Source organism: Hemitrygon akajei, chromosome 18 (assembly GCF_048418815.1).
Source record: "Hemitrygon akajei chromosome 18, sHemAka1.3, whole genome shotgun sequence".
NCBI lineage: Eukaryota > Metazoa > Chordata > Chondrichthyes > Myliobatiformes > Dasyatidae > Hemitrygon > Hemitrygon akajei.
This window is the reverse complement of record NC_133141.1, coordinates 35674130-35699537: the sequence shown is the minus strand read 5'-3', so window position 1 is coordinate 35699537 and position 25408 is coordinate 35674130. Positions and strand designations below refer to the sequence as shown.

The window sequence follows — 25408 nt, the reverse complement described above, 5'->3', positions numbered from 1 at the left end:
TATTCTGTCATCATACTTGACCGACCAAAATGAACCACCTCACACTTATCTGGGTTGAACTCCATCTGCCACTTCTCACCCAGTTTTGCATCCTATCACTGTCCCGCTGTAACCTCTGATAGCCCTCCGCACTATCCACAACACCCCCAACCTTTGAGTCATTAGCAAATTTACTAACCCATCCCTCCACTTCCTCATCCAGGTCATTTATAAAAATCACAAAGAGAAGGGGTCCCAGAACAGATCCCTGAGGCACACCACTGGTCACCAACCTCCATGCAGAATGTGACCCGTTTACAGCCACTCTTTGCCTTCTGTGGGCAAGCCAATTCTGGATCCACAAAGTAAGGTCCCCTTGCATCCTATGCCTCCTTACTTTCTCAATAAGCTTTGCATGGGTTGCCTTATCAAATGCCTTACTGAAATCCATATACACTGCATCTACTGCTCTACCTTCATCAACATGTTTAGTCACATCCTCAAATTCAATCAGGCTCGTAAGGCACGACCTGCCTTCGGCAAAGCCATGCTGACTATTTTTAATCATATTATGCCTCTCCAAATGTTTATAAATCTTGCCTCTCAGGATCTTCTCCATCAACTTACCAACCACTGAAGTAAGACTCACTGGTCTACAATTTCCTGGGCTATCTCTACTCCCTTTCTTGAATAAGGAAACAATATCCGCAGCCCTCCAATCCTCCGGAATCACTGTCCCCATTGATGATGCAAAGATCATTGCCAGAGGTTCAGCAATCTCCTCCCTCATCTCCCAGCCTAGGATACATCTTGTCCGGTCCCAGAGACTTATCCAACTTGATGTTTTCCAAAAGCTCCAGCACATTCTCTTTCTTAATGTCTACATGCTCAAGCTTTCCAATCCACTGTAAGTCATCCCTACAATCACCAAGATCCTTTTCCATAGTGAATACTGAAGCAAAGTATTTATTAAGTACCTCTTCTATCTCCTCCAGTTCCATACACGTTTCCATTGTCACACTTGATTGGTCCTATTCTTTCACGTCTTATCCTCTTACTCTTCACATACTTGTAGAATGCCTTGGAGTTTTCTTTAATTCTGCTCGCTAAGGTCATTTCATGGCCCCTTCTGGCTCTCATAATTTCATTCTTGAGCTCCTTCCTGCTAGCCTTATAATTTTCTAGATCTCTTTCATTCCCTATTTTTTAAACCTTTTGTAAGCTTTTCTTCTTGACTAGATCTTCAACAGCCTTTGTACACCATGGTTCCTATACCCCACCATCATTTCCCTGTCCCACTGGTATCTACCTATGCAGAACGCCACGTAAATATCCCCTGAACATTTCCTACACTTCTACTGTACATTTCCCTGAGAGCATCTGTTCCCAATTTATGCTTCCAAGTTCCTGCCTGATGGCTTCATATTTCCCTTTATTCCAAATAAATGCTTTTCTAACTTGTCTGTTCCTATCCCTCTCCAATGTTATGGTAAAGGAGATAGTATTGTGATCACTATCTCCAAAATGCTCTCCTACTGAGAGACCTGACAGCTGACCAAGTTCATTTCCCAATACCAGATCACGTACAGCCTCTCCTCTTGTAGGCTTATATACATATTGTGTCAGGAAACCTTCCTGAACACACCTAACAAACTCCACCCCATCTGAACCCCCTCGCTGTAGAGAGCTGCCAATCCAATATTTGGGAGATTAAAATCTCCCATCACGACCACCCTGTTATTATTACACCTTTCCAGAATCTGTCTCCCTATCTGCTCCTCAATGTCCTTGTTACTATTGGATGGTCTATATATTAAAAAAATCCAGTAGAGTTATTGACCCCCTTCCTGTTTCTTACTTCCACCCACAGAGACTTAGTAGACAATCCGTCCATGACTTCCTCCTTTTCTGCAGCCGTGACACGATCTCTGATCAGCAGTGCCACGCCCCCACCTCTTTTGCCTCCCTTCCTGAACTTTCTGAAACATCTTAAGCCTGGCACTTGAAGTAGCCATTCCTGCCCCTGCACCATCCAAGTCTCTGTAATAGCCACAACATCATAACTCCAAGTACTAATCCGCTTTGTTCATGATGCTTCTTGCATTAAAATAGACACATCTCAAACCATTGGTCTGAGTGCATCCCTTCTCTATCATCTGCCTATCTTCCCTCTCGCACTGTCTGCAAGCTTTCTCTATCTGTGAGCCAACCACCTCTTCCTCCGTCTCTTCAGTTTGGTGTCCACCACCCAGCAGTTCTAGTTTAATCTAGTGCATTTCAGTGATAGCAAATGAAGTTGAATAAGGTTATCTCCTCTGGTTCAAGTGCCTGATGGTTGAGGGGTAATAACTATTGAACCTGGTGGTGGTGTGAGTCCTGAGGCTCCTGTACCACCTTCCTGATAGCAGCAGTGAGAGGAGAGCATTACCTGGGTGGTGGGGGTCCTGATGATGGATGCTGCTTTTTTGTGATAGCTGTGGGAGTTCGTGATGATTCCTCAATGTTTTGACAGTCAAAATAAGCATAGATAGCATTGAGCTCATCTGGAAGCAAAGCTTTGTCACCTGTGTCTCTTGATTTAATTTTGTAAGAGGTAATGATAGCATTCAAGCCCTGCCACATCTGTCAAGCATCCTTCATCGATTCAAGATGAAATTTATGAACTTGGAGGTTAAAGGACATTATACTGCATTCATAAAACAGTTACCTTAATTTGTGAATCCATTCTAGAATTTTAAATTGCCCTATAATAGACTGGGGGAAATGGCTCAGATTGTCAGACCCACTTCAGACTGAGAGGCTTGTAATACTTAATCTTCATTGATGCCTTCTAAGGATGAGAGGAGTGAGCTCAGCATGGAAATTGGATGTGAGATTTTTGGATGTGAAATTCCTGGCAGTCCTGTTTGATGTTTGGGAGGTTAACTAAATGTTGATTAAATTCAGATTCAAATATTTAACACATATACATGGAAACATACAGTGAAATGCATCATTTGTGTTAACGCCAGCACAACCGAAGGATGTGCTGAGGACAGTCCGCAAGTGTCACCATACATTTCAGTGCCAACATAGACTAGAGTGTTCATCAGAGCAACAGCAAAGAAGCCTTTTTCCTTCCTACCACTTACCCACCCAGTCACACAGATGTCCTCCAACCCCAGGACAGGCCGCCTCCCAGGTCTTCATCCTCCACTGGACATGCAGACCCATTGACATCTGGCCTCCTGATAAATTTCAGATTGCTTCCTAATGATCTACTAAATGTGCTTGATAAATGTGAATTTTGGAAGGCAATTTTCTCCTCTTTCTGTTCTCCCACCCCAGATGCTAATATCACTGATCTTCCGAAACCAGGAACAATGAAACTGTATTAACAAATAATTATTTCTTTTGGATGAGTAGCCTTGTCAAGAAGCATGAATTTATCAATGTACTTTATCTACAAGCTCCATAAATTTGGTGTTCTGTAACTTCATAATTTAGAAACCATTTTGAGAATTTAAATCAAAAGAAAATTGGAAATAGAAAATACTTCAACCATCTGATACTCTGTGATTAATGCTGTGCTGTGTTCTTTGAACTTTGGACTAAAGTTCACAACCTACATATAGCAAAAGTGCTCTCTTGAGGGAGAAGGATTTTTACATCTGGCATTATCACTCACAATTTACAAGTATAATTCAACAATCTTGATTTTTAAAAAAAAGTATAAATCTGCCAAAATTAAAAGTAGTGAAATGAGAAATTACTGTGTAATTGTAATGGAACAGAGATCCAAAGACCACTGCTGACTTTGATCATAGAATATTAACAACTGTTCATGGTAAATTCAGAAAAATACTGCTTAATTAGGGAAATGAAAGCCAGCCAGTCAGGGCTAATTATTACTTTCAGTCCACAATACACATTCAGCTTGATCATATTTAACCCTAGATTGAACAGGAGGTTGGTTTCTGGCCATACATATTTTCTTCCTTTCATTAAGGTGAAAGATCTTTGCAGCTTGATCATGTTTGTGATGGATACATTTTCCGATTTAGTGAAAGACCTTGTCTATTTCATTATTGCAGCTTTGCATAGTTGTCTGCTAGGCAAATGTCCAAATGATGTCTTGCTGGTTTCAGATTCAGATTAATTTATTTATCACATTTACATGGAAACATACAGTGAAATGTGTCTTTTGCATTAACAACCAACACAACTTAAATATGTGCTGGGGGCAGCCCACAAGTGTTGCCACAAATTTAGGCACCAACGTTGGATGCTCACAATCTCGGCAGAACAATACAGGTCACAACAAAACAGAACATAATAAGTAACAAAGTAATAGCAGCAAAACAAGCCCCTTTCCTACCTCCCACACACACCAGACCAAACTCCAAATCCAGGTCAGGCCTCTGGGCCTCCAGTTGATTCAATAAATTATTAGTTTCACAGTTAAATTCTCTTTCCTTGCAGTTTTAAATTGCAGTGTTGTAATGTGGAAAGCAAGTAGCCTAAAAGATTTAAGGTAGTGGAGTAAATGGTGGGGACCAATGACTCAAAAGTACTGGTACTGGGAAAATATATCCATAGGCCAATTATGAACACTGTAGTAAGTCTAGCATCAATAGGGTTGGCACACAAAATACTGGAGGAGCTCAGGAAGTCAGGCAGCATCTATGGACAGCAGTATAAAAGGCTGGCTTCTCTCTTTCTTTACATTCCTGATGAAGAGTTTCAACTGTCAATTAACCACAGAGTAGCTTTATATAGGTCAGCATAATATCATGGGCTGAAGTCCTGTACCATGATGTACTGTTCTTTGTTCTAAGTGGGTTTCAATTCTTTGGGCTGACAAGCCTTGAGAAAGAGAGAGCTGTTCCATTGGACTAAGATTGACTTGAAACTATCTGGATTAATGTCCTTGCAAATTGATTGAGAAATTAGAGGTGCACGTATCAAGGATAATATAATGAGATTCTAATCTATAATAAGACAGGACAAAGTAAATTAGAAGTAATAATTTAGAGGATGAATTCATGTAGAATGTTTTGTAGATCAGTTGATTGGGGAATCAATGAAGGTACTAGATATTTTAAATGCAGTGTTGCATAATGAGCGGATTAATTGATCTGGAGCTTTAGGGATGATGTTCAAAATCTGAAAAGACTTGTGTTTAAGAAATTAAAATCTCAATTCTGAATAAAGCATAAAATTGCTTTGGTAGATCTGATAAGTATCAAAAGGTAGGAGAGTAATTAAGCATTTGAAGAATTCATTTATAGTTAATAATATGTCCCATTTTAAGGTCAAGTTAAAACCCGGGAAAAGTGGTCCAGCAGTGGCCATGAAGAAGTTGAAGATAGTATTAGATCAAATGAAAATGTTGCCAAGAAAGAGAGTAAGACTGAACTTTTAGGAGTTTTTCAGAATTAAGTAGAGTCCAAGACATTGATAAGGATTAGGAGAACAGAATGAGAATCTGGGAAAAATGTAAAACAGGTCCTGAGATTCTACAAGTATTTAGAAAGGAAAGAAGTAGCTGAAGGATTAGGTCTGTGCAGACAGAGATTAGAGAAGTTATATTATGGATTAAAGAACTGGAAGAGAAATTAAACAGCATTCGTATTGGTACAGGCGACATAGACAAGAAAATGGAGGAGGTCCTGAAGAAGGAATATCGGGAGTTGGGTAGAAAGGGAAACATGAGGGAGAACTTCTTTACTCAGAGGGTGGTGAGATTGTGAAATGAGCTGTCGGCAGAAGTGAATATGGGTTCGATTTCAACATTTAAGAGAAGTTTGGATAAGTATGTGCATGGGAGGGTATCAAAGGCTATATTCAATGTGCCAGTCAATGGGATTTGGCAGAATAATTGGCACAGACTAGATGGGCTGAAGGGCCTTTTCCCATGCGGTAGTGCTCTAAGGCTCTATGCCCTATTCGATTATATCGGGGTCTATTGAGACATCTAGAATTTTATGCCAGCTTGGTCTCTGCATTAGGGGTAATATGGAGGCTTGGTCTCTGCATTAGGGGATGATGGGTTTGTCATATGACGGGATTAGACATACTGCTGCTATGCTCTTAAATTGGGAAAAAATGCAAAGTATCTTGGTGAAATGTATAAAATTCTAATGGGTTTTGACAAAGCAGATACAGATTTGTTTTCTTTGGCTAGGATGTCTAGAATTAAAGGATTATTTTTTTTTAAAAAAAGGTCAGTTGTTTAACAAAGAGTAATTCCTTTGTCCAGCACGTGATGAATCTTTGAAATTCTCTTTCCGTGTCACTCAGCATAGATTTTGATGTTAAGGAAATCGGTGTATATGGCGATCATCAAGCCATATAGCACTGAGAGCAAATGTCATCTGTGATTTTATCTGCTCTGCTGCTCAATGAGGGACCAAGTGGTCAATTTCAAAGTTCAAAGTAAATTTAATTATCAAAGTACATGTATGTCACTGTATACTTCCTTGAGATTTATTTTCTTGAGGGCATTCACAGTCAAACTGCACACAAAGGTGTGCAAAAGACAACATTGTGCAAATGCAGAAAGAAAAACTAATACTAATAAATAAACAAGTAATAAATACCGAGAATATGAGTTAAAGAGTCCTTGAAAATGAGTCCATATGTTGTGGAATCAGTTCAGTGTTGGGCAAGTGAAGTTACCCTCTCTGTTTTAGGAGCCTGATTGTTGAGGGGCAATAGCTGTTCCTGAACCTGGTGGTGTGGGACCTAAAGCTCCTGTACCTCCTTCCTGATGGCAGCAGCATGAGAACAGCATGGTCTGTATGGTAGGGGTCCTTGATGATGGATGTTGCTTTCCTGCGACAGCATTCTTTGTAAATGTGCTCAATGGTGTGGAGGACTTTACCTGTGATGGTGTGGGCTTATCCACAACTGTTTGTTGGTTTTTCTGTTCACAGGCTTTAGTATTTCCAAACCAGGCGATGAGGTAACCAGTCAGTATACTCTCCACTATGCATCTATAGAAGTTTGTCAGAGTTTTAGATGACATACCAAGTCTTTGCAAACTACCTCTACTTCTATTTCTTAGTTGCTTTCAGAGCCACCAAATGAAACTAGAAGTGTAGCTTTCAGGTGCAGTCTTGTTCTAAGGTGAAAATGTGAAAGATTCCAGACAGGTCATTGTATTGTATATGATAGTACTTATGTGAATGCATGCCATTGTTTTTCAGGACAGAGCGTGGTAGTGATTCAATGCTAGTGTAATCTATTTGGTGGAAAGTTTTTGTTTCTAACTTTGCAATACATTTAAAGTGCAAGTACACTTTGTAACATCTCTATTTTATTGTTCCAGAACCTTTGCTCAGAATTGCAGGAATATCGAACAGTTAAATCTGAATGGATGCACAAAAATCACAGATGCGTGAGTAAAGCATTTTACAATAACAAGCTTGTAGCCTTTGTTTTCTAATGTGGGCCTGGATGAATGGTAAAGGTTACAGTGCAAGCTGTGACCAAAGCTGGAAAGAGTAGTAGAAATGATGTACCTATCAGTAAATAACCTACTTCCTTTGATGCAATGATGTGCTGCTAACTTTCAAAAAGGCAGCTTTTTATGTTTGTTTTCCAAATCCAGTGTCTACCAATATAACTGATGAGGTGTGAATTTCTGGCAAGTTACTGTAAAAACTCTGGATCATGAATTCATGAACACAGTGAATTACAAGCTAGTTTCTATTGTTACCAAAAATACATTGTTTTTAGCATTGCCTCCACAAATAGTTGTCCTTGTAGCTTGGGTTTTATAGTTGCAATACTTTAGACAAAACCATAATTAATACAAACTTCTGAGGTACTCCATGGAATCCAAAAGTTACTGTTGGTAATTTCCTTGTCCTACTCAGACATTTGCTGCTTTCTCCAATATGATCTTAAGAAATAAGTAAAATGGTGAAAAATTCAGCTATTTACAGTGTTGTATAAGTCAATAACACCATTAGACATAGTAGCAGAATTAGGCTATTTGGCCAATCAAGTCTGCTCCACTGTTCCATCATGGTTGATTTATTTTTCTCCTCAATCCCATTCTCCTGTTCTAGCCATAATATACTGCATACTAAAATTACAATGACATCTATTTCATAGCGTATGAAGCTGCTGTTAGCAAATGCCCTTTCCTTAAAAGCACTTATCCTGAACAAATACTTAATTTAAAAAAATACTTTAGTTTAACTGTATACTTTCATCTGCTCCTCAGTCTACTGGTGCTGTTGATCCTGCAGTCCAATCATTCATGTGTATGTATGCTCCCTAAATCATATTTTTAAAAAAAGATGCTTGGCAGTGCCAGGAACCTGGTGTTACCTGTCTACAGTGGGTTCATAGAGTGCAAAGAAATCTATACGAACTTCTTCCTCCATGCTCCTTTAGCAATAAAAAGGTGATGTCATTGCTAAGGTCACAGTGGTATCCACACTAAGCCAGTGAATAATCATACAGCACAGAAGTGGGTCCTTCAGCCCAACTTGTTCATGCCTTCTAGATGTCCATCTAAGCTTCCATCTATTGCTTGCATTTGGCCCATATCCCTCTAAGCCAGGGGTTCCCAATCTTCTTTATGCCATGGACCCCAACCATTAACCGAGGGGTCAGTGGACCCCAGGTTGAGAAATCCTGCTCTAAACCTTTCCAATCCACGTATCTGTCCTAATGTCTTTTAAGTGGTAGGCTGCTCCAGAAGATTAGATTAGATAGAATCCGGGGAAAGCTAACAAATTGGATATGCAATTGGCTTGATAGTAGAAAAGACTTGAAGTAGAGGGCGATGGTGAAAGGTTGTTTCTCGGACTGGAGGCCTGTGACTAGTGTCAGTGCTGGGCCTGTTGTTACTTGCCATTTATACTAATGATTTGGATAAGAATGCACAAAGCATGGTTAGTAAGTTTGCAAATTACACTAAAGAAGGTAGTATATTGGAAAAAGGAGAAAGTTATCAAACATTACAGGGGAATCTTGATCAGTTTAGTAGGTAGGAGAGGAATGGAGTTTAATTCAGATAAATGTGAGGTGTTGAAGTTTGGAAAGAAATCCAGGTCAGACTTTCACAATGAATAGCTGGGCTCTGGGGAGCGTTGTAGAACAGAGAGATCTTAACGTACAAGTACATGATTCAGTGATAGTGGAGTCACAGGTAGATGGTAGTGAAGGAAGCTTCTGGCACACTGGCCTTCATAAGTCAAGGCATTGAGTATAAAAGTTGGGAGGTCATGGTGTGGTTGTACAGGAAGCTAGTGAGGCTGCACTTGGGGTATTATATTCAGGTTTGGTTGTCCTGCTATAGGAAAGGTGTTATTAAACTGGAAAGAGTGCAGAAAAGATTGACAAGGGTGTTGCCAAAACTTAAGAGACTGAGTCATAGGGAGAAGTAGACTAGCTAGCACATTATTCTTTAGTGTGTAGGACATTGAGACGTGATCTTATACAGGTGTATAAAATCATGAGGGGCATAAGCTGAATGGATTCATTCTTTTTCCCAGGGTTGAGGAAATGAGAACTAGAGGTCATAGGTTTAATGTGAGAGGGGAGAGGTTTAATAGGAACTTGAGGGGCAACCTTTTTTAAACAAAAGGTGGTATGTACTGTATGTGGAATGAGCTGCTGAAGGAAGTGGCTGAGGCAGATACAATAACAAGTTTTACAATACAGATGGAACATTGCATGGATTGGAAAGGTATAAAAGATGTGGGCCAAATACAAGTAAATGGGACTAGCTTGGATAGGACATCTTGCTTGGCTTAGATCAGTTGGGCTGAAGGGCCTTTTTTCCTGCTGAGTAACTCTGACTCTAAATGGTATTTTTGTACTTGCCTCAACCACTTCCTCTTGTAGTTTGTTCCATATGTGTGTGAAGAAGTTGCCCCTCAAGTTCATTTTAGATCTTTCACCTCTCATCTTAAATCTCTACTGCATGGCATGCTTCAACCTGACTAGCAACTACCTTTGAATCACAAATTTCTGGGTGGGGAAGAGCTGTGCAACAAAACCAAGAAAGGAGCAGACAGCAGTTTCCATCATGTCCAACAGAAGATGATGAGAGGGGCTAGGACACATATAGGCTGAAACAGCCTAGACATTCAGAGAGGTTTCAATTAAAGTCTAATGAACTTTGTTGGAATGTACTTCTAGAAGTCATATGACAATGTCTATCGACACTGCCATTTACCACATGTCAGACTGATTTAATTGATTTTCTTTTTACTTAGCAATCAGAGACCGGACTTTAATCAGTTCAAATGTGTCCAAATGCTTAGACATCTGTTTCTAATGACTGATTCTTGTAATCTCCCACCTCGAGATGTCAAATCTGCAATTACAAGCCTGTAGTTACTGTTTTCAGTCTTGCATCCTTAAATAATGTAGAGAGGTCTTTTTGTTTGCAAACTAGTTATCTCGTCCCATGCTGCCATTGTGATAAATTAGTATTCACATTGGAAATTGCCTGCTATGCTAAAAATGCTGAATTAAATGTAGTTGTGGTTAAGTGATGTTAATTTTATTCCCCGTGGCATTTTGATGCTGCATATTGCCTAACCCTGGTTGTCTGTTACGATCACTCTTCTAAACAAAACTGCAAAAAAGTTTATTTTCCTTCCAATGACCTTGCACTTCAAACAGTGTATTAATTTATATTGACAAGTGAAGTTTTAGTAAATTTTTCAGTCAGGCAAAACTGTGCAATGATTTTTTTTCCCCCCAGTGTGTTGTTGCTATTATTGGAGAAAAGGGACAAAAGCAGAAAACAATTGAAATACTCAGCAGCAGTGAACAGAGGAGGATGTAATCCTTTTGACAGTCTTGTGCGAAAATTGACATTGAACAGTTAAAATGGATTCTTCATCACTTTTTCTGTTCTTGTTTTACAGAACCTGTACTAGTCTCAGTAAATTTTGTTCCAAGCTAAGAAGTTTAGACTTAGCTTCATGCACATCTATCACAAATCTTTCTTTGAAGGCTCTGAGGTGAGTTTCGATGATAGACCGTTTTGTTATCAGGGTCATTTTCGTTTTATTAAACATTTTCAAGTGGTTGTGATTTTTAATTCCATGTTTGTACTTGCATTTTGCATTGCCAATCAGTAAATTAATGCAAAGTTAGACATTCCACTGAGTTAATGAATAGTAATCAGTTGAATAATCTGATGGTATTTGGATAATGAAAGTACTAGTGTGAAGTGGATAAACTATTCTGAAGAGAAGTAATTTAACAGAAATTCTATTACCACAACATCATAAAATAGCCAACAAGGACCCAAATAAGGCATTAAAAATCTCATGAATGTGATTTTGTGTTGGGAGTCAACATTAAGACTGCAAGCACATAGTGGAATTTGCCTTTAATTGAAATAATAAAGTTGTTTATTTTCAAAATACAAGAAAAAAAGCATTGGAAATTCTCAGCAGATTATCCAACACCAGTGGGGAAAAAATAGATGCAAAAATAAGTATTGAGGTAGTTAAGCGGTGGCAAGAAGGAAATGTCAGTGATAGGATAGCAAGCAGGGTAGATAAAATTACACCAGATAATAGTATAAAATAGAGCAAAAGAAACATGATGCATCAGGAGACAATATAAACTGCAATGATGTAATCAATATCACCAAGTGGGTGTAGGGAGGAATGAGTAGTGTTTGATTAGAAATTAAGTCTGGAAGATGATAAAATCCATAATGCAGAGATACAGTCATTTTGTCATCCAGGCTCTGAAATGTATGAAAGAATTGATGTCCATTTAGAAAGAAATGTCTAAAAGAGATTTAAAAGTTAAAGAACCTTTGGTTTCTGCTGAAATACAGAATTGAGATAAGGTATAAAGGGAAGGCTTAGCACATGAACTATAGAAATCACCTTATATCTCCAGTTTTCCTGAACTAGAAGATTTACAATGCTTGCCTCTAATGCAATGTAGAATCCCAAGACAATTAGTTACATAATGGTAATAGTTTTGTAGGTTAAATACCTCCCAACAACTAAAAGCACAACAAAAACCTAACATAGTAGGTGTGATACCTTAATGGATATTTTCCTGGATAATATGTGAGCTCAGAGTTCAAATCCTGTCACGTCTGTTCAAGTCTTGGCATTTTTGAGAATTCAGTTTGAAGTAGTTATAAAGCTACTCAAGTGCCATTTTAAAACAAAAAAGGTTCTTTGTTGCTCATTAACTGTTGCTTGTTTTAACCATAGTGTAGCTTGACTTCCATGTGAATTGGCCCTGTAAGCCCTTCTGCTAAGCACGGCAGTGCAAAATGAATGCAGCCTCACAACACCCACTTGAAGGAATGAGGGATGTTGTTGCTGACAGTCCACAATGGCAGGATTTAATATCCTTCCATGAACTGTGTAAACAGCCTTGGAAGTATCCATATAAACAAACGCTGTGGTTAGATTAAATACTCCACTGGGCACTACTTTGATTCTGTGCATTGATTATAGTATTTCACTGAAATTTCTTCGTCTTCCCATAATTTGAAAAGTGCCAATTTCTGGTTATTGCAGTTCTCTCTGGAGAGTGTTGTCCCTTTCTTTGGTAGTTTTGTCATTAGAGAGTCATTTGCAAAGATTTTATCAAGGAAATATTATGAATTTTTAAAATAATGCAATGTAAAAGACCATCTCATTTCAAAGCAATGCAATTAGTAAAGTAATATACTTGCATGACTGGGCCACAAGGAAAATTAAACTTGCTCTGCCTTTACTTCTAGTGCTATTCCTTGGTTAAGTTGATCATTACATTGGGGTGGAATTTGTTAACAAAGTTTGGAATTCTTATGCAAATACAAAATTCTCAAACTCTTGAGTTCTACTAGTGAGCTCCTAGGTTTGCTTTGATGCTAGAAGCCAGGTGATGAAGTGTCGGTTTGCAGAATTTCCCAGTGCCTAGTCTGGGGAAAAGGGCCAACAGAGCTAGCAGAGGATCCACAAGCCCTTTTATTTTAATGGACAGGGACTCTAAGGAAGAATGGAAAGAAAAATAGAATGCATTTTAATTAATTTTGTGTTTGCTTTAATATCACAACTCTGAATGTAAATCCTTTAATAAAATTTCAGGGGGAAAAATACAGAAACCTTTAACATTTTTGATGGCTAGCATAGCTGGGTTTTTACAGCCTGTCTTGAGTTTTGTCAGTTAAATAACTGATTGGTGCGGCTTGTTCTGACCTATCTGTGTGACAGAGTTTGAATACACTAGATCCTGCTGCTTTCCAGAACCTTGACTTTTTGTATCTGGATTAATCTTTCACAAAGTTCAGTCTCTGCAAATCGGGTGAGTGCACAAGTTAAATGCACCTTACTGATGATTGTGAGCAGCTGAGTGGCACTTGAAGTTTTAGACCCTTAAGTTAAAAGCTGCTGTAAGATTTGGGGAAAATAAGTTTAGAGAGGAAAAATCTCTAGCAGCCTACATGGTACAGTTCCTCAGATTTAATCTATGGCTAGCTTGCATAACTGGAACAAGCTGGGCGATGTACTGACAAATATTCTCTAATTTCTGGTTCAGTAAATCCATTAATAAAATAATAGTGATTTTCCTTGTCAAATTGCATCTGTTTTATACTGGTGGGGAAAGGAATCAATGTGACACTGCATTTGGTTTGTAATATTTTAGGATGATATTCTGTAGTTGTGATTGAAGCATTTGAGCTTAGTTCTCCTAGTGGTACGACCTTGCAATACTTATCAAGGGATGGCAGTCATGGTTGTTCCCCGTGGAGATTGGCTGCAGAGGTTTCCCAGCCAAATCAACATGGCGGTTGTCATCAGCTCTGGGCCTGGACAAAAGGAGCAAAAAACAAGCAGCTCGTAGGATGGGGTAAGAGGCAGAACGAGCCTCTTGTTGGATTTGGAGTAGGCGAGAGGAGGGAAGCTGGAAGTCAGGAGCAGATGGGCAGTGATCTGGCCATCACTGCTGGCCCGCCAGCTGGAGAGTGTCGTGGTTAAGGGTCGAAACACTCGGTGAAGGTTGGGAACCACCTGATGACATCTGCTCCTGGCTGAAGGCTACGGCTACCTCATAAGGTATCTGGAGAATGCACCCTAACAGGTGTATGTAATGTCCAACATCTATTTGATTGCCTTTGTTAAAGTTGCAAAGTAAGTCATGTTTTTGGGAAGTAATTATTTTTCACTCTTGTCAGCTTTTCTCATTTAGGGTTTATTGTGATCATCTACTTTGAGCAGGAGCCTCATTCAGTTGAAGCTCTAATAAGAGTATATATTATAATTCAATTGCCAATCCATTCTGCCAGTGAATGATGTTGCTTGCTTAGGTGCTCATCAACATGAATCTGTCCTTGTATAATTTGTTACAAATATGATTTTATTTTCCACCACTATTACATGTCTGCAGTTATTTTTGAAGAATTGTTTGTTTCCAGTGAGGGGTGTCCACTTCTGGAACAGCTGAATATATCCTGGTGTGACCAGGTGACGAAGGACGGAATCCAAGCCCTGGTGAGAGGTTGTGGTGGTCTGAAGGCTCTGTTCCTTAAAGGATGCACACAGGTCAGCACACTGATCCATCGTATGTCTGCCAGGCAAAACCACTGCAAAATTTTATTTAGACTGACAATAATGGATAATTGCTCTTCAGCCTTCAGGTTTCATCTTTTTCTTTGTTGCTATTGTGCTTGCTGTGATTTATAGTAACACAATGATTGAATTGAACAGCTTTTAAAAGCAATTCAACAGTAGATAGTGTTAAAAAATTTTAAAGAATGTTGAAGGTGGTAGGTGTTGTCACTGCTATAATTTGGGACACAGCTAACATTATCCTAAAAAGAATCCAGTCAACATTTTGTTCTTTTATAATCTTTAACTTAACCGTCCTCATGCTCTGACAGTAGTCAGTCCATCGTGGTGATGTCAGGAGGATTATTGAACCAAATGGAACTGACTCAACGTAGAGGCTGGCTTGATATAACTAGATGGGCAAATAGACTGGCTTAAGGCTTAATGGCTTATGTTGCCTTTTAAAGTTGTCATTTATGCAAAATATGGACCTATGCATTGACTACTATTGTCACTTATTGAAGCCTGTTTCCTCAGTTGTCCCAGTAGTTAAGGTATTGGCTCAGGTGTTTATTGATCGTTGAGTTGAATTTCTGTTTTGCCAGTATTGGTGCAACGTTTTACTTTGCACTGAATAACTACTGAAAGATGTAAGCAACTTAATCCATGGTCATGGCCACCTTGACACTAGAGTGTAGTGAAGTATGACTCCCTCAAGCTAAAAAAGCCTTCTAATTTGCCTTAGAATCAGGTCAAGTTTACACTTGTTTTTAATGTTTGTTGTTGATATACTGCTGAAATGGCGTTGTGCCAGTTGGTCCTCACCTCAACAATCTCACTGCTGGAATGGTACAAATCTGCAGAACTAATGAGAAACTACTTAATTCACATTGCCTCCATTCCAGAGCCAAGGACACCCCGAACATTGGGGACTGAGTTCCAGGTTATTCATTTTGCCTGTGAGAAGATGGGCCTTGTGCTCAACACCTGCAGAGGTCCCCTACTGACTTCCTACTGTACCACACTGACATCCTACACTAACGATTCTTGGCAAGACCTGGAAAATATGTAACACTTTGTATATCTGGTGGGGAGGGGCCCTCAACAATGATGAAATTCACCACAATCTTTATCCTAGCATGGCCGCCTTGTTTGAGGAAAAGGCTATTTAAAGCTACAGGCATCAAGTGGAGCTCAGAGATGTTGGCTTACTGGGCAGCAGTAATTCTTGTCCTTTTATATGCTTATTTGTTTAGAGATGCAACATGGTAACAGGTCTTTCAGGCCCACATTGCCCGATTATACCTATGTGACCGATCAACCTACTAGCCCATGTGTCTTGGAATGTGGAAGGAAAGCAGGACACCAGGCGGAAACCCATGCGTTCACAGGAGAGTTCACTTACAGACAGTAGCGGAATTGAACCTGAAACGCTGGCACTGGAAAATGTTAGACTAACTGTTACGCTATCAGGCTGCCCTACTGTAGGCAGTGCAGTTCCTGAGTGCTGTACTACCGACAGCAAATGCTTTTAAGATTCTGGAGTGATACCATTAATGCAGTGACTGCAGAATCTTCCAAATTCACTGGAAGGATAACTGAACCAATACCATCTCACTCTTATTTGCTAACACCTGCAGTTGAACTCATTCAGTTACTGTGGCTAAACCATGTTCTTTACAGATGTGACATCTGACTTGAATTTTACAGTAAGAGATTAAGATTGTTTCACCAAACTGCTGAAGCAACATTTTGGATGGCCGTGAGAATATGGAGTTCAGCCAATAAGAATGCAGAAAAGTCCAGTGTAAATGGCAGGAGCCTATCACCTCCAATTACCAACCTACCTGATTCATCGGGTGTCTCTTGACCTATTAGCCTCATAAAGCAAGTAGTTCTTGATTGTGAGAGATAGTCAAAGAAAGAAGATGCTAGAGATGCAGGGTTCCCCAGCCTGTGGTGCACAGAGAACTTAGTTAATGGTAAGGCTTCATAGCATAAAGATGGTTGGGAACCCCTGCTATAGATGCATCTTGAGAGTTGCCTTTTTTTAAAATGTTGCCTTTTTAAAAAATCAAAACCAACAACATTGCAGTTCCAATATTAGGAATAAACATTCTAGCAGACATATTTGGGCCAGGTCTCATTTATAGAGGGAGAACCAGAGTTGTTGTTTCAGGCTGATGACTCATCAGAATTATTTTGCCTGAAACCTATTATAGTCAGACAGCATGGAAATAAGTCCTTAAGCCACTGAACCCATGCCAACCATCAAGCTAATCCTATGCTGAATCCCATTTCATTTTCCCATTAATTGCCCCCCAATTCTACCACTCACATACATACTTGGGACAACTTACAATGGCTAATTAACCTACCACACTGCAAGTCTTTGGGATGTGGGAGGAAACTGGAACCCCCCCCCCCAGGGGAACCCTCATGACATAAAAAGAAAATGCAAATTCTACCCTGTGCCCATTTCACTGGAGCTATGTGGCAGCATCTCTGATAGCTCTGCCATTGTGCCATCACGCTGGCTGTTCTTACTTGGAATCTCAAAATTATGCTTAGTGTTCTGTCGTTTCCAAATAAAGTGGGCAGGCAGGGTAGTGTAGCCGTTAGTGTAATGCTATTACAGTGCCAGCGACCCAGGTTCAATTCCCACTGCTGTCTGTAAGTACATTCTTCCCATTGCTTCAGTTTCCTGTCGCGTTCCAGCGATGTATGGGCTAGTAGGTTGATTGGTCACATGGGTGTAATTGGGCAGCATGGAATCATTGGGCCAGAAAGGCCTGTTTACATGCTATAAAATAAAATAGAAGTTGGGACAGTGGTATATTGCATTGAAGGTTGGATCCAGGAATGACTGAATTATTAGTTCTATTTATGTAATGATTTATAGTTGATCCTTGTTACCTTTTGAGTCAGTAACTTGTACATCTTAAAATAACTTCTTGTTCTTCTTTTCTACGCAGCTTGAAGATGAAGCTTTGAAATATATTGGTGCTCACTGTCCTGAGTTGGTCACCCTGAACCTACAGACTTGCTCTGTAAGTGCATCTGATGAAAAAAGAGGAAAAACTTTTTGCTTATAAAACACAAATAAAACCAAAATGAGGCTAAACATTGCTAACCCTCTCACCCATCTCCCCCCCCCCCCGTGGTTTGCAGAAGAGCAAAGCATATTTTGCAAAAATGCAAGCAATGTTAGTTTGCTGATGAAAAGGTTACATTGTGTCACAAAATTTTGTTCAGAATTCCAGCCAAATCTGCAATATTTACCTTAATATTTTTAATTACCTTAATGATTGTTCAGCTGTAGTAGGGTCTTGCTATTTCAGTCAGAAGCAGTTCATTGTTTTTCTCCCTTCCCTCACCTCAGTTTAAGACCATAAGGGATAGGAGTAAAATTAGGCCATTCAGCCCATCGAGTCTGCTCCACCATTCTGTCATTGCTGATTTATTATCCTTCTCGACCCCATTCTTCTGTCTTCTCACCATAACCTTACTATCAAGACATATCAAGCTCCGCTTTAAGGACACCCAAAGATTTGTCCTCCACAGCCGTCTATGAATGAATTCCATAGATCAACTACCTCGAGCTAAATAATTCCTCCTTATCTCTGTTCTCAAGGGACATCCTTGTATTCTGAGGCTGTGCCCTCTGGTCCTGGACTCCTCCCCCCCCCCAATCCCAACTATAGGAAGCATTTTCTTCACGTCCACATATCCAGGCCTTTCAATATTCGATAGGTTTCAATGAGATCCCCCTCATTCTTCTAAACTCCAGTGAGTACAGGCCCAGAGCCATTAAACACTCCTCATACATTAATTCTTTCACTGCCGGGGTCATTCTCGTGCGCCTCCTCCGGACCCTCTCCAATGCCAGCGTGGTTTGAGGCATTTGCTGTTACATAAAAGGGGTGACAGGTTTCACCAGCGCAAACCACCCTTGATTTGTTCTTTAATAGGTCAATCCTGAAACGTTGCTTTTTCCCTATAGACCTGCAAAATATCTTTCCTCGGGGCTTACCTGGTACCTTTTTGAAAGTCCCAATTATCTCCATTTTGACAACTTCTATAAGCCGTGAGTTCCAAATCATAACTACTCTGCTTCAACAACATTGCAAATAGTGTAAATCATACAGCCCCTCAAGTCTCTTCTTTATTTCATTAAGATCACGGCTGATCTGATCTTTGGCTCCTCTGTACATTCCTGTCATCTGAGACATAAACATGCTTCAATTAGTCTTTTTAACAAGCTTAGTTTTATTCTACCACCATCAAAAAAGCAGATACAGTGTACACAATCTTTCATAAAAAAGTTAGCACAGCCCTTACAGATTTATTTAAAGAATTACGCAGATGCTTTAAACAGTGGTGCTATTGAACTGTAAAACTATCCAGTCTAACAATTACCATTAGATTGTTTGTGACATTATTATCACCTTCTTTTATCACCCAATCTTCTTTTGAAAAGTTGCAAATGCCACACTCTTAATCTACAGTAGAACAATCTACAATTTGTTCTCCACAACATTTTTTCTGAAAGAAAACTCCATTCTCTTCTCCTTGTCAAGCCACCAGTTACCGTTGTTCTCAGAGTTCAGTCCTTTGCTTCTTTATTAACTTTGGATGCTTCTTGTATTTTCTCTGAGAATGTTGGGGAGATCTGTCTTTCTGACACTTTTTCACAGAGGAAACACAAGTTGAATCATTTCAAATCCACTTCTACTTTTCATGTTGAATCATTGCATTCTTAAGTTTCTTGGTCTGTGACACCCATCTTGATGTTTAATCTTTTCTTCAGTTGTATAAATGCATAATTGCAGTTTACTCTGCGAGCAGTCCTCCAGTGTAATTGGTATTACTGAACGTCATTGTATGATATCATAATATTTTAGTTTTTATTACCATAGGAAGATCAGAGCTCTTTAGAGTAATAAAAACCTGTTCCTCCTTGCACATTTGCAAGTAGTTATTTGTAATTTTTTACCCACTTCACGCCCTTCCCTCCATTCTCTTTCATCCTTTTCCTGGAAGCCTGTAACTTCAATTAAGTCATTCGTACTTAAATCTTTAAAAATGTGGTTTTAAGAGTGGGGCCTGCAGTCTATTTAATATTTTTCTACAGCTCCATGATTCTTCTCCCTTCTGTTCAGCCTACTTTTTGAATCTCTTTTCACCCACTGTCAACATTGTGCACCGTGTACTGGCAGAGAGCAAGAGAGAGTGATTTTTTTTTTCCCCTTTGGAAATCTGCTGTTGTAGTAAAATGCAGCAAACAAAAAGTGAAGGAAAATGGCCTTGTACACCTGCTGCTGCTCCTAGTGATGATCAGGAAGCTGGTGAACAGAGCATCCCACCCACCTGTGGCACAGCACAGTGTCATGTGACCACCTCAAACATCCCTGTAAAATTTTACTTTTGTTGTGATTTTTCCCTTGCAGCAGATCACAGATGAGGGGCTGATAACGATTTGCAGAGGATGTCATAAACTGCAGTCACTCTGTGTCTCTGGCTGCAGTAACATCACTGATGCTATTTTGAATGCGTTGGGACAGAACTGCATTCGACTTAGGTAGGCAAGAAGCGATGACCACATCTGTGTCTATGTAGCTGAGTTGTATATTGATAATATATTACACTTTCTTGGATACTGTGCCTTAATTCTCTGGCAACCATTTTCACTGGTGAGTGATTGACTTTGTCAACTCTATACATTGAACATGACTTGCATTATAAAAACAGAATTTAGAGAGTTGGATCTTTGTTTTTCCTGATTGAACTTGCACCATGTGATAGTTTCATGTTTTAAAGTGCAAATTCCAAGAAAAAGGAAGTCCTAGAAATAAGCATGTTTGATTTGTATCTGACAGATGGAGAAAGGATGCATTACTGTTATTAATTTAAATATAATTTCTTGAACTATCATGGGTTAAGTTAAAGTCAAAATAATGAAAAATACTTGCATTCAATAAACAATTTGATAAACTTTATAGCTAATGAAATATTTTTTGTAGAAATGGACACCATGATATGCAAACTGGCCTATATAAAATGGTAACATTGAAAAATTTTCCTCCCTTAATAAATTTTGAAATTATTTTTCAGAATATTAGAGATTGCTAGATGTTCACAGTTAACTGATGTGGGATTTACCACATTAGCCCGGGTAAGTGCACCAATAACCTGAGAGTAACCTTGTGCATTGAATTGATATTTTATAAGCCTAGAGGGTAATTGTCTATCACATGAGATGTACACAGTCCAGTAGAGTATATCAAGTCAACTTAGGTCACAGAGACTTTTTGTTTTGAAGTGTTTATAACAAGACTACTGTTGAAATCAATCAGTCTTGTGGTGAGGTATTGTGGATGACAGTTTGCGTCAAACTTTTTCCAGGGAGGAATGAGGAAAAGATGTCAATCAATTCAGGATACTGATCCTGCAGCTTATCTAAAGCTTAACTGCAGGTTAGATTTTTGCTGAAGTTCTGTTTTGTTAAAAATCATTCAACACTCAGATGCAAAATCCACAAAAGATCCTGTAGATTGCTATAAAAACAAGCATCAAGGGAAAAAAGACCACTTGTACACCTCTTTAATGTAAATACATCTTGTTTTCATTTGTAGAATTGCCATGAGCTTGAGAAGATGGACCTGGAAGAATGTGTTCAGGTGACTGCTTTTACTGTTTTTATTAATTTTTCCTGTAGTGATTGTGATTTAAAAAAAACTCACAAGAAGCACTCAATAGTTGGGCAACATCTGTGGTATGGACAGAGGAGCAGAGTTTTTTAAAAAAAAACATTCAGTTATGAACCTTCTACTTAGAGCAATTTTGGTGCTGACGATTCTTTGCCAAGTTCCAATGTGAAGATGATTTAAAATCTGAACTGAAGTTTGCTAGCATGAAAGGAAGCTGAGTGTAACCAGAAGTGTTACTAATAGCCAACTCTATTCGTCTATTAAAACTGTTTATAAAGTGAGCTTGTAAGTACCTTCTGTCAATGACCATTGGCTATGGATTTGTATATAACCATATAACAATTACAGCACGGAAACAGGCCATCTCGGCCCTCCTAGTCCGTGCCGAACACTTACTCTCACCTAGTCCCACTGACCCGCACTCAGCCCATAACCCTCCATTCCTTTCCTGTCCATATACCCATCCAATTTTACTTTAAATGACAATATCAAACCTGCCTCTACCACTTCTACTGGAAGCTCATTCCACACAGCTACCACTCTCTGAAGAAGTTCCCCTCGTGTTACCCCTAAACTTTTGCCCCCCTAACTCTCAACTCATGTCCTCTTGTTTGAATCTCCCCTACTCTCAATGGAAAAAGCCTATCAACATCAACTCTATCTATCCCCCTCATTATTTTAAATACCTCTATCAAATCCCCCCTCAACCTTCTACACTCCAAAGAATAAAGACCTAACTCATTCAACCTTTCTCTGTAACTTAGGTGCTGAAACCCAGGTAACATTCTAGTAATTCTCCTCTGTACTCTCTCTATTTTGTTGATATCTTTCCTATGATTCGGTGACCAGAACTGTACACAATACTCCAAATTTGGCCTTACCAATGCCTTGTACAATTTTAACATTACATCTCAATTCCTATACTCAATGCTCTGATTTATAAAGGCCAGCATACCAAAAGCTTTCTTCAGCACCCTATCCACATGAGATTTCACCTTCAGGGAACTATGCACCATTATTCCTAGATCACTCTGTCTACTGCACTCCTCAATGCCCTACCATTTACCCTGTATGTCCTATTTTGATTATTCCTACCAAAATGTAACACCTCACACTTATCAGCATTAAACTCCATCTGCCATCTTTCAGCCCACTCTTCTAACTGGCCTAAATCTCTCTGCAAGCTTTGAAAACCTACTTCATTATACACAACGCCACCTATCTTCGTATCATCTGCATACTTACTAATCCAATTTACCACCTCATCATCCAGCTCATTAATGTATATGACAAACAATATTGGACCCAGTACAGATCCCTGAGGCACACCACTAGTCACCGGCCTCCAACCTGACAAACAGTTATCCACCACTATTCTCTGGCATCTCCCATCCAGCTACTGTTGAATCCATTTTACTACTTCAATATTAACACCTAAAGATACTAACATTTAAAGAGAAGAACAAAAATTACAGGGTAAGTGTAAGGAAATGAGTTCAGTGTCTGTGAGAACAGCGGAAGCAGTAGGGATTTCAGTAGGGTATTGGGGTGAGCCCTTGTGGGAAGGATACTAACTGCGTTCTACAGGAATGGAACTGAATATGTGCAGCTAAAAATAGCTCAGCAGGTCAAATGTGATATCTCTACCTTTGTTGCGTCAATGCAAGATTTTTCCACATGGTATTCATAGGAAGTAGAGTAGTGAAACTGGTTTTGAGTTATAATTATAATCAAATTGGAAATGAGGCAGTTAATCTCATTCTCTGCTAACCAGGAAACTTGCCCCTTTATCCAGGTATCTGGACTAGACTCTGAGCATACATTGTAGGTTTTCATCTTGTATAGAAAATCAGACCGGATCCCTGAAACTCTTTCAAAGGGGAGATCATAGACTATTAATGTTAAGTGACTGGTTAAAGGGAAGCATATGAAATGGTTCACTTTGGAAGGAAAAATAAGAGAAGAATGAGATCAGTTCTTATCTGTATTGAGAAAGATTGCAGTGGGATTTAGGGGTGCTTGTGCATGGAACACAGATCTAACATACAGGTGCAGCAGGTCTAAGGAAAGCTAATGGATTACTTTGATTTCACGAGGTTTGGTGTATAAAAGTAAGGAAGTCTTGCTACAACTGGGCAAGGCACTGGTGAGTCTGGAACATCTGGAATACTGTGTATAATTTTAACACCCACATTTATGGAAGGGCCTCATCTGTAGGTGGTTCAGATAAGATTGACAAATGTGATCCTGGATATGGAAGGATTGTCTTGAGGAAAGGTTGAACAAGTTGGCTTTGTACTCATCAGAGTTAAGAAGAATGAAAATCTGTTGATGAAACACTTATGATTCTTAGGAGGGTTGATGGGGTAAATACTGTAAATGTTTCTCCTCATTGGGGAGAGTTAGAGTCAGAGGATATTTCAGTAACAAAGTACTCATTTAAGGCTTGAGATGAAAACTTATGTCTTGAACATTTTCAGCATTGAGAAGGATAGATTTTTAGACAGGAAGTGAATCAAGTGTTATGTGACGAGGCTGAAAGTGATCTGGAACACTTACTTAAGCCACATCTACCCTACTGGGGTATAGGCCGCCAACATTAGTTCACCAGAGTCCTCTGTCCTAGGCTGGTCTTTTGCATTGTGTCCAGGTGTAGCCCATCTTCTTGGTGTTGCCTTCTTCTCCCAGGGATGAGGTCTTCAGAGCTTCTGTTGGTGTCTAGCCCCATGCCCGACCCTTCTCCTTTTGCAGCCAGACTTGGGACTGTCCATGGCAGAATTTTTATACATTTTCTACATTGCTACAGATAAAAAAAACCCAGATCGAAATGAAGAACATTAATACAGTGCAAAAATAAACATACAATAATAATATAATACAAAAGAAGATAATTGAGAAAGCACCCAAATTGAAGATATGTAAAATTAGTATCCTCCCCAAGCCCCGCAACAAAAAAGAACTCCAGACCAACCACAACACAATCTAGAGAGTATACATCAGGACATTCAAACCCCCAAAACTGTAAATACACTTAGCAACAGAAGATATTAATGCCTACTACCAACAACAAAGGAGCTGAAAGCAAGGGACCGAAAAAAAAACCTTAGTTAAGAGGAAGGTTATGAAAATACTCAATAAAAGGTCCCCAGACCTTATGGAACTTTGTATCCGAATTAAGAACTGAATGATGAATTTTTTCAAGGTCTAAGCAGGACATAATATCATTAAGCCATTGAGCATGCGTGGGCAGGGCAGCATCCCTCCATCTAAGGAGGATTAAACGTCTAGCCAGGAGAGAAGCAAAAGATAATATTCGACACTTAGTCGAACTCAGACGTAAATCTGTCTCACCCAAAAAACCGAACAAAGCAATTAAAGGGTTAGGTTCTAGGTGGTGATTCAGAATACAAGATAACGTTATGAAGACGTCTTTCCAAAATTTCTCCAAGCTAGGACAAAACCAGTACATATGAATGAGAGAGGCCTCGCCCCTTTTGCATTTATCACAGAGAGGACTAATGTTAGGGTAAAATCGAGATAGTTTAGATTTAGACATATGGGCTCTATGAACAATCTTAAACTGTAAAAGGCAATGGCGAGCACAAAGAGAGGTTGAATTAACCAATTTGAGAATCGAATCCCAAGTCTCATCAGATAAGGAGATATTTAAATCATGCTCCCAAGCCATTCTAATTTTATCCACAGGGGCAAGCCGTAAGGATGCTAATTTATCATGAATAAATGATATTAAACCTTTACCTAGTGGATTAATAGAAAGAAATAAATCCATAACATTTTTCTCAGGCATTTCAGGGAAGTTAGGAATTAAAGGATTAATAAAGTGTCTAATTTGGAGATATCTAAAAAAAAATGAGCATTGGGCAGGTTGAACTTGGCAGAGAGCTGTTGAAAAGATGCGAAGCGATTATCAATAAAAAGATCTTCAAAATGTCTAATGTCCTTCCTATACCAATCATGGAATGCTAAATCATACGTAGTAGGTAAAAAAAGGTGATTATGTAAGATAGGGCTAGAAAAGGAAAAACCATGGAAACCATAAAACTTCCTAAACTGAGCCCATATACGTAAAGTGTGTCTAACAAGAGGATTAACAATTAATCTGGACAAACTACTAGGGAGTACAGAGCCAAGAAGTGCAGAGATAGATAAATCTTTAGTGGAACTCAACTCCAT

The 25408-nt window shown here is 39.2% G+C and overlaps 1 protein-coding gene across 4 annotated transcripts in view; it reads left to right on the top strand.

Moving 5' to 3' along the window:
- LOC140741313 (F-box/LRR-repeat protein 20) overlaps window positions 1-25408 on the top strand; it is a 166171-nt gene that overhangs the window by 118970 nt on the left and 21793 nt on the right. For 3 of the 4 annotated variants that reach the window (XM_073071391.1, XM_073071390.1, XM_073071388.1), the window contains 7 exons: window positions 7292-7360; window positions 10860-10955; window positions 14372-14498; window positions 17480-17554; window positions 19955-20085; window positions 20619-20679; window positions 21140-21184. In XM_073071391.1, the coding sequence (XP_072927492.1) occupies window positions 7292-7360; window positions 10860-10955; window positions 14372-14498; window positions 17480-17554; window positions 19955-20085; window positions 20619-20679; window positions 21140-21184 (604 nt within the window). The remainder of the gene's footprint in view (window positions 1-7291; window positions 7361-10859; window positions 10956-14371; window positions 14499-17479; window positions 17555-19954; window positions 20086-20618; window positions 20680-21139; window positions 21185-25408) is intronic. The other variant, XM_073071389.1, reaches the window with a different exon arrangement.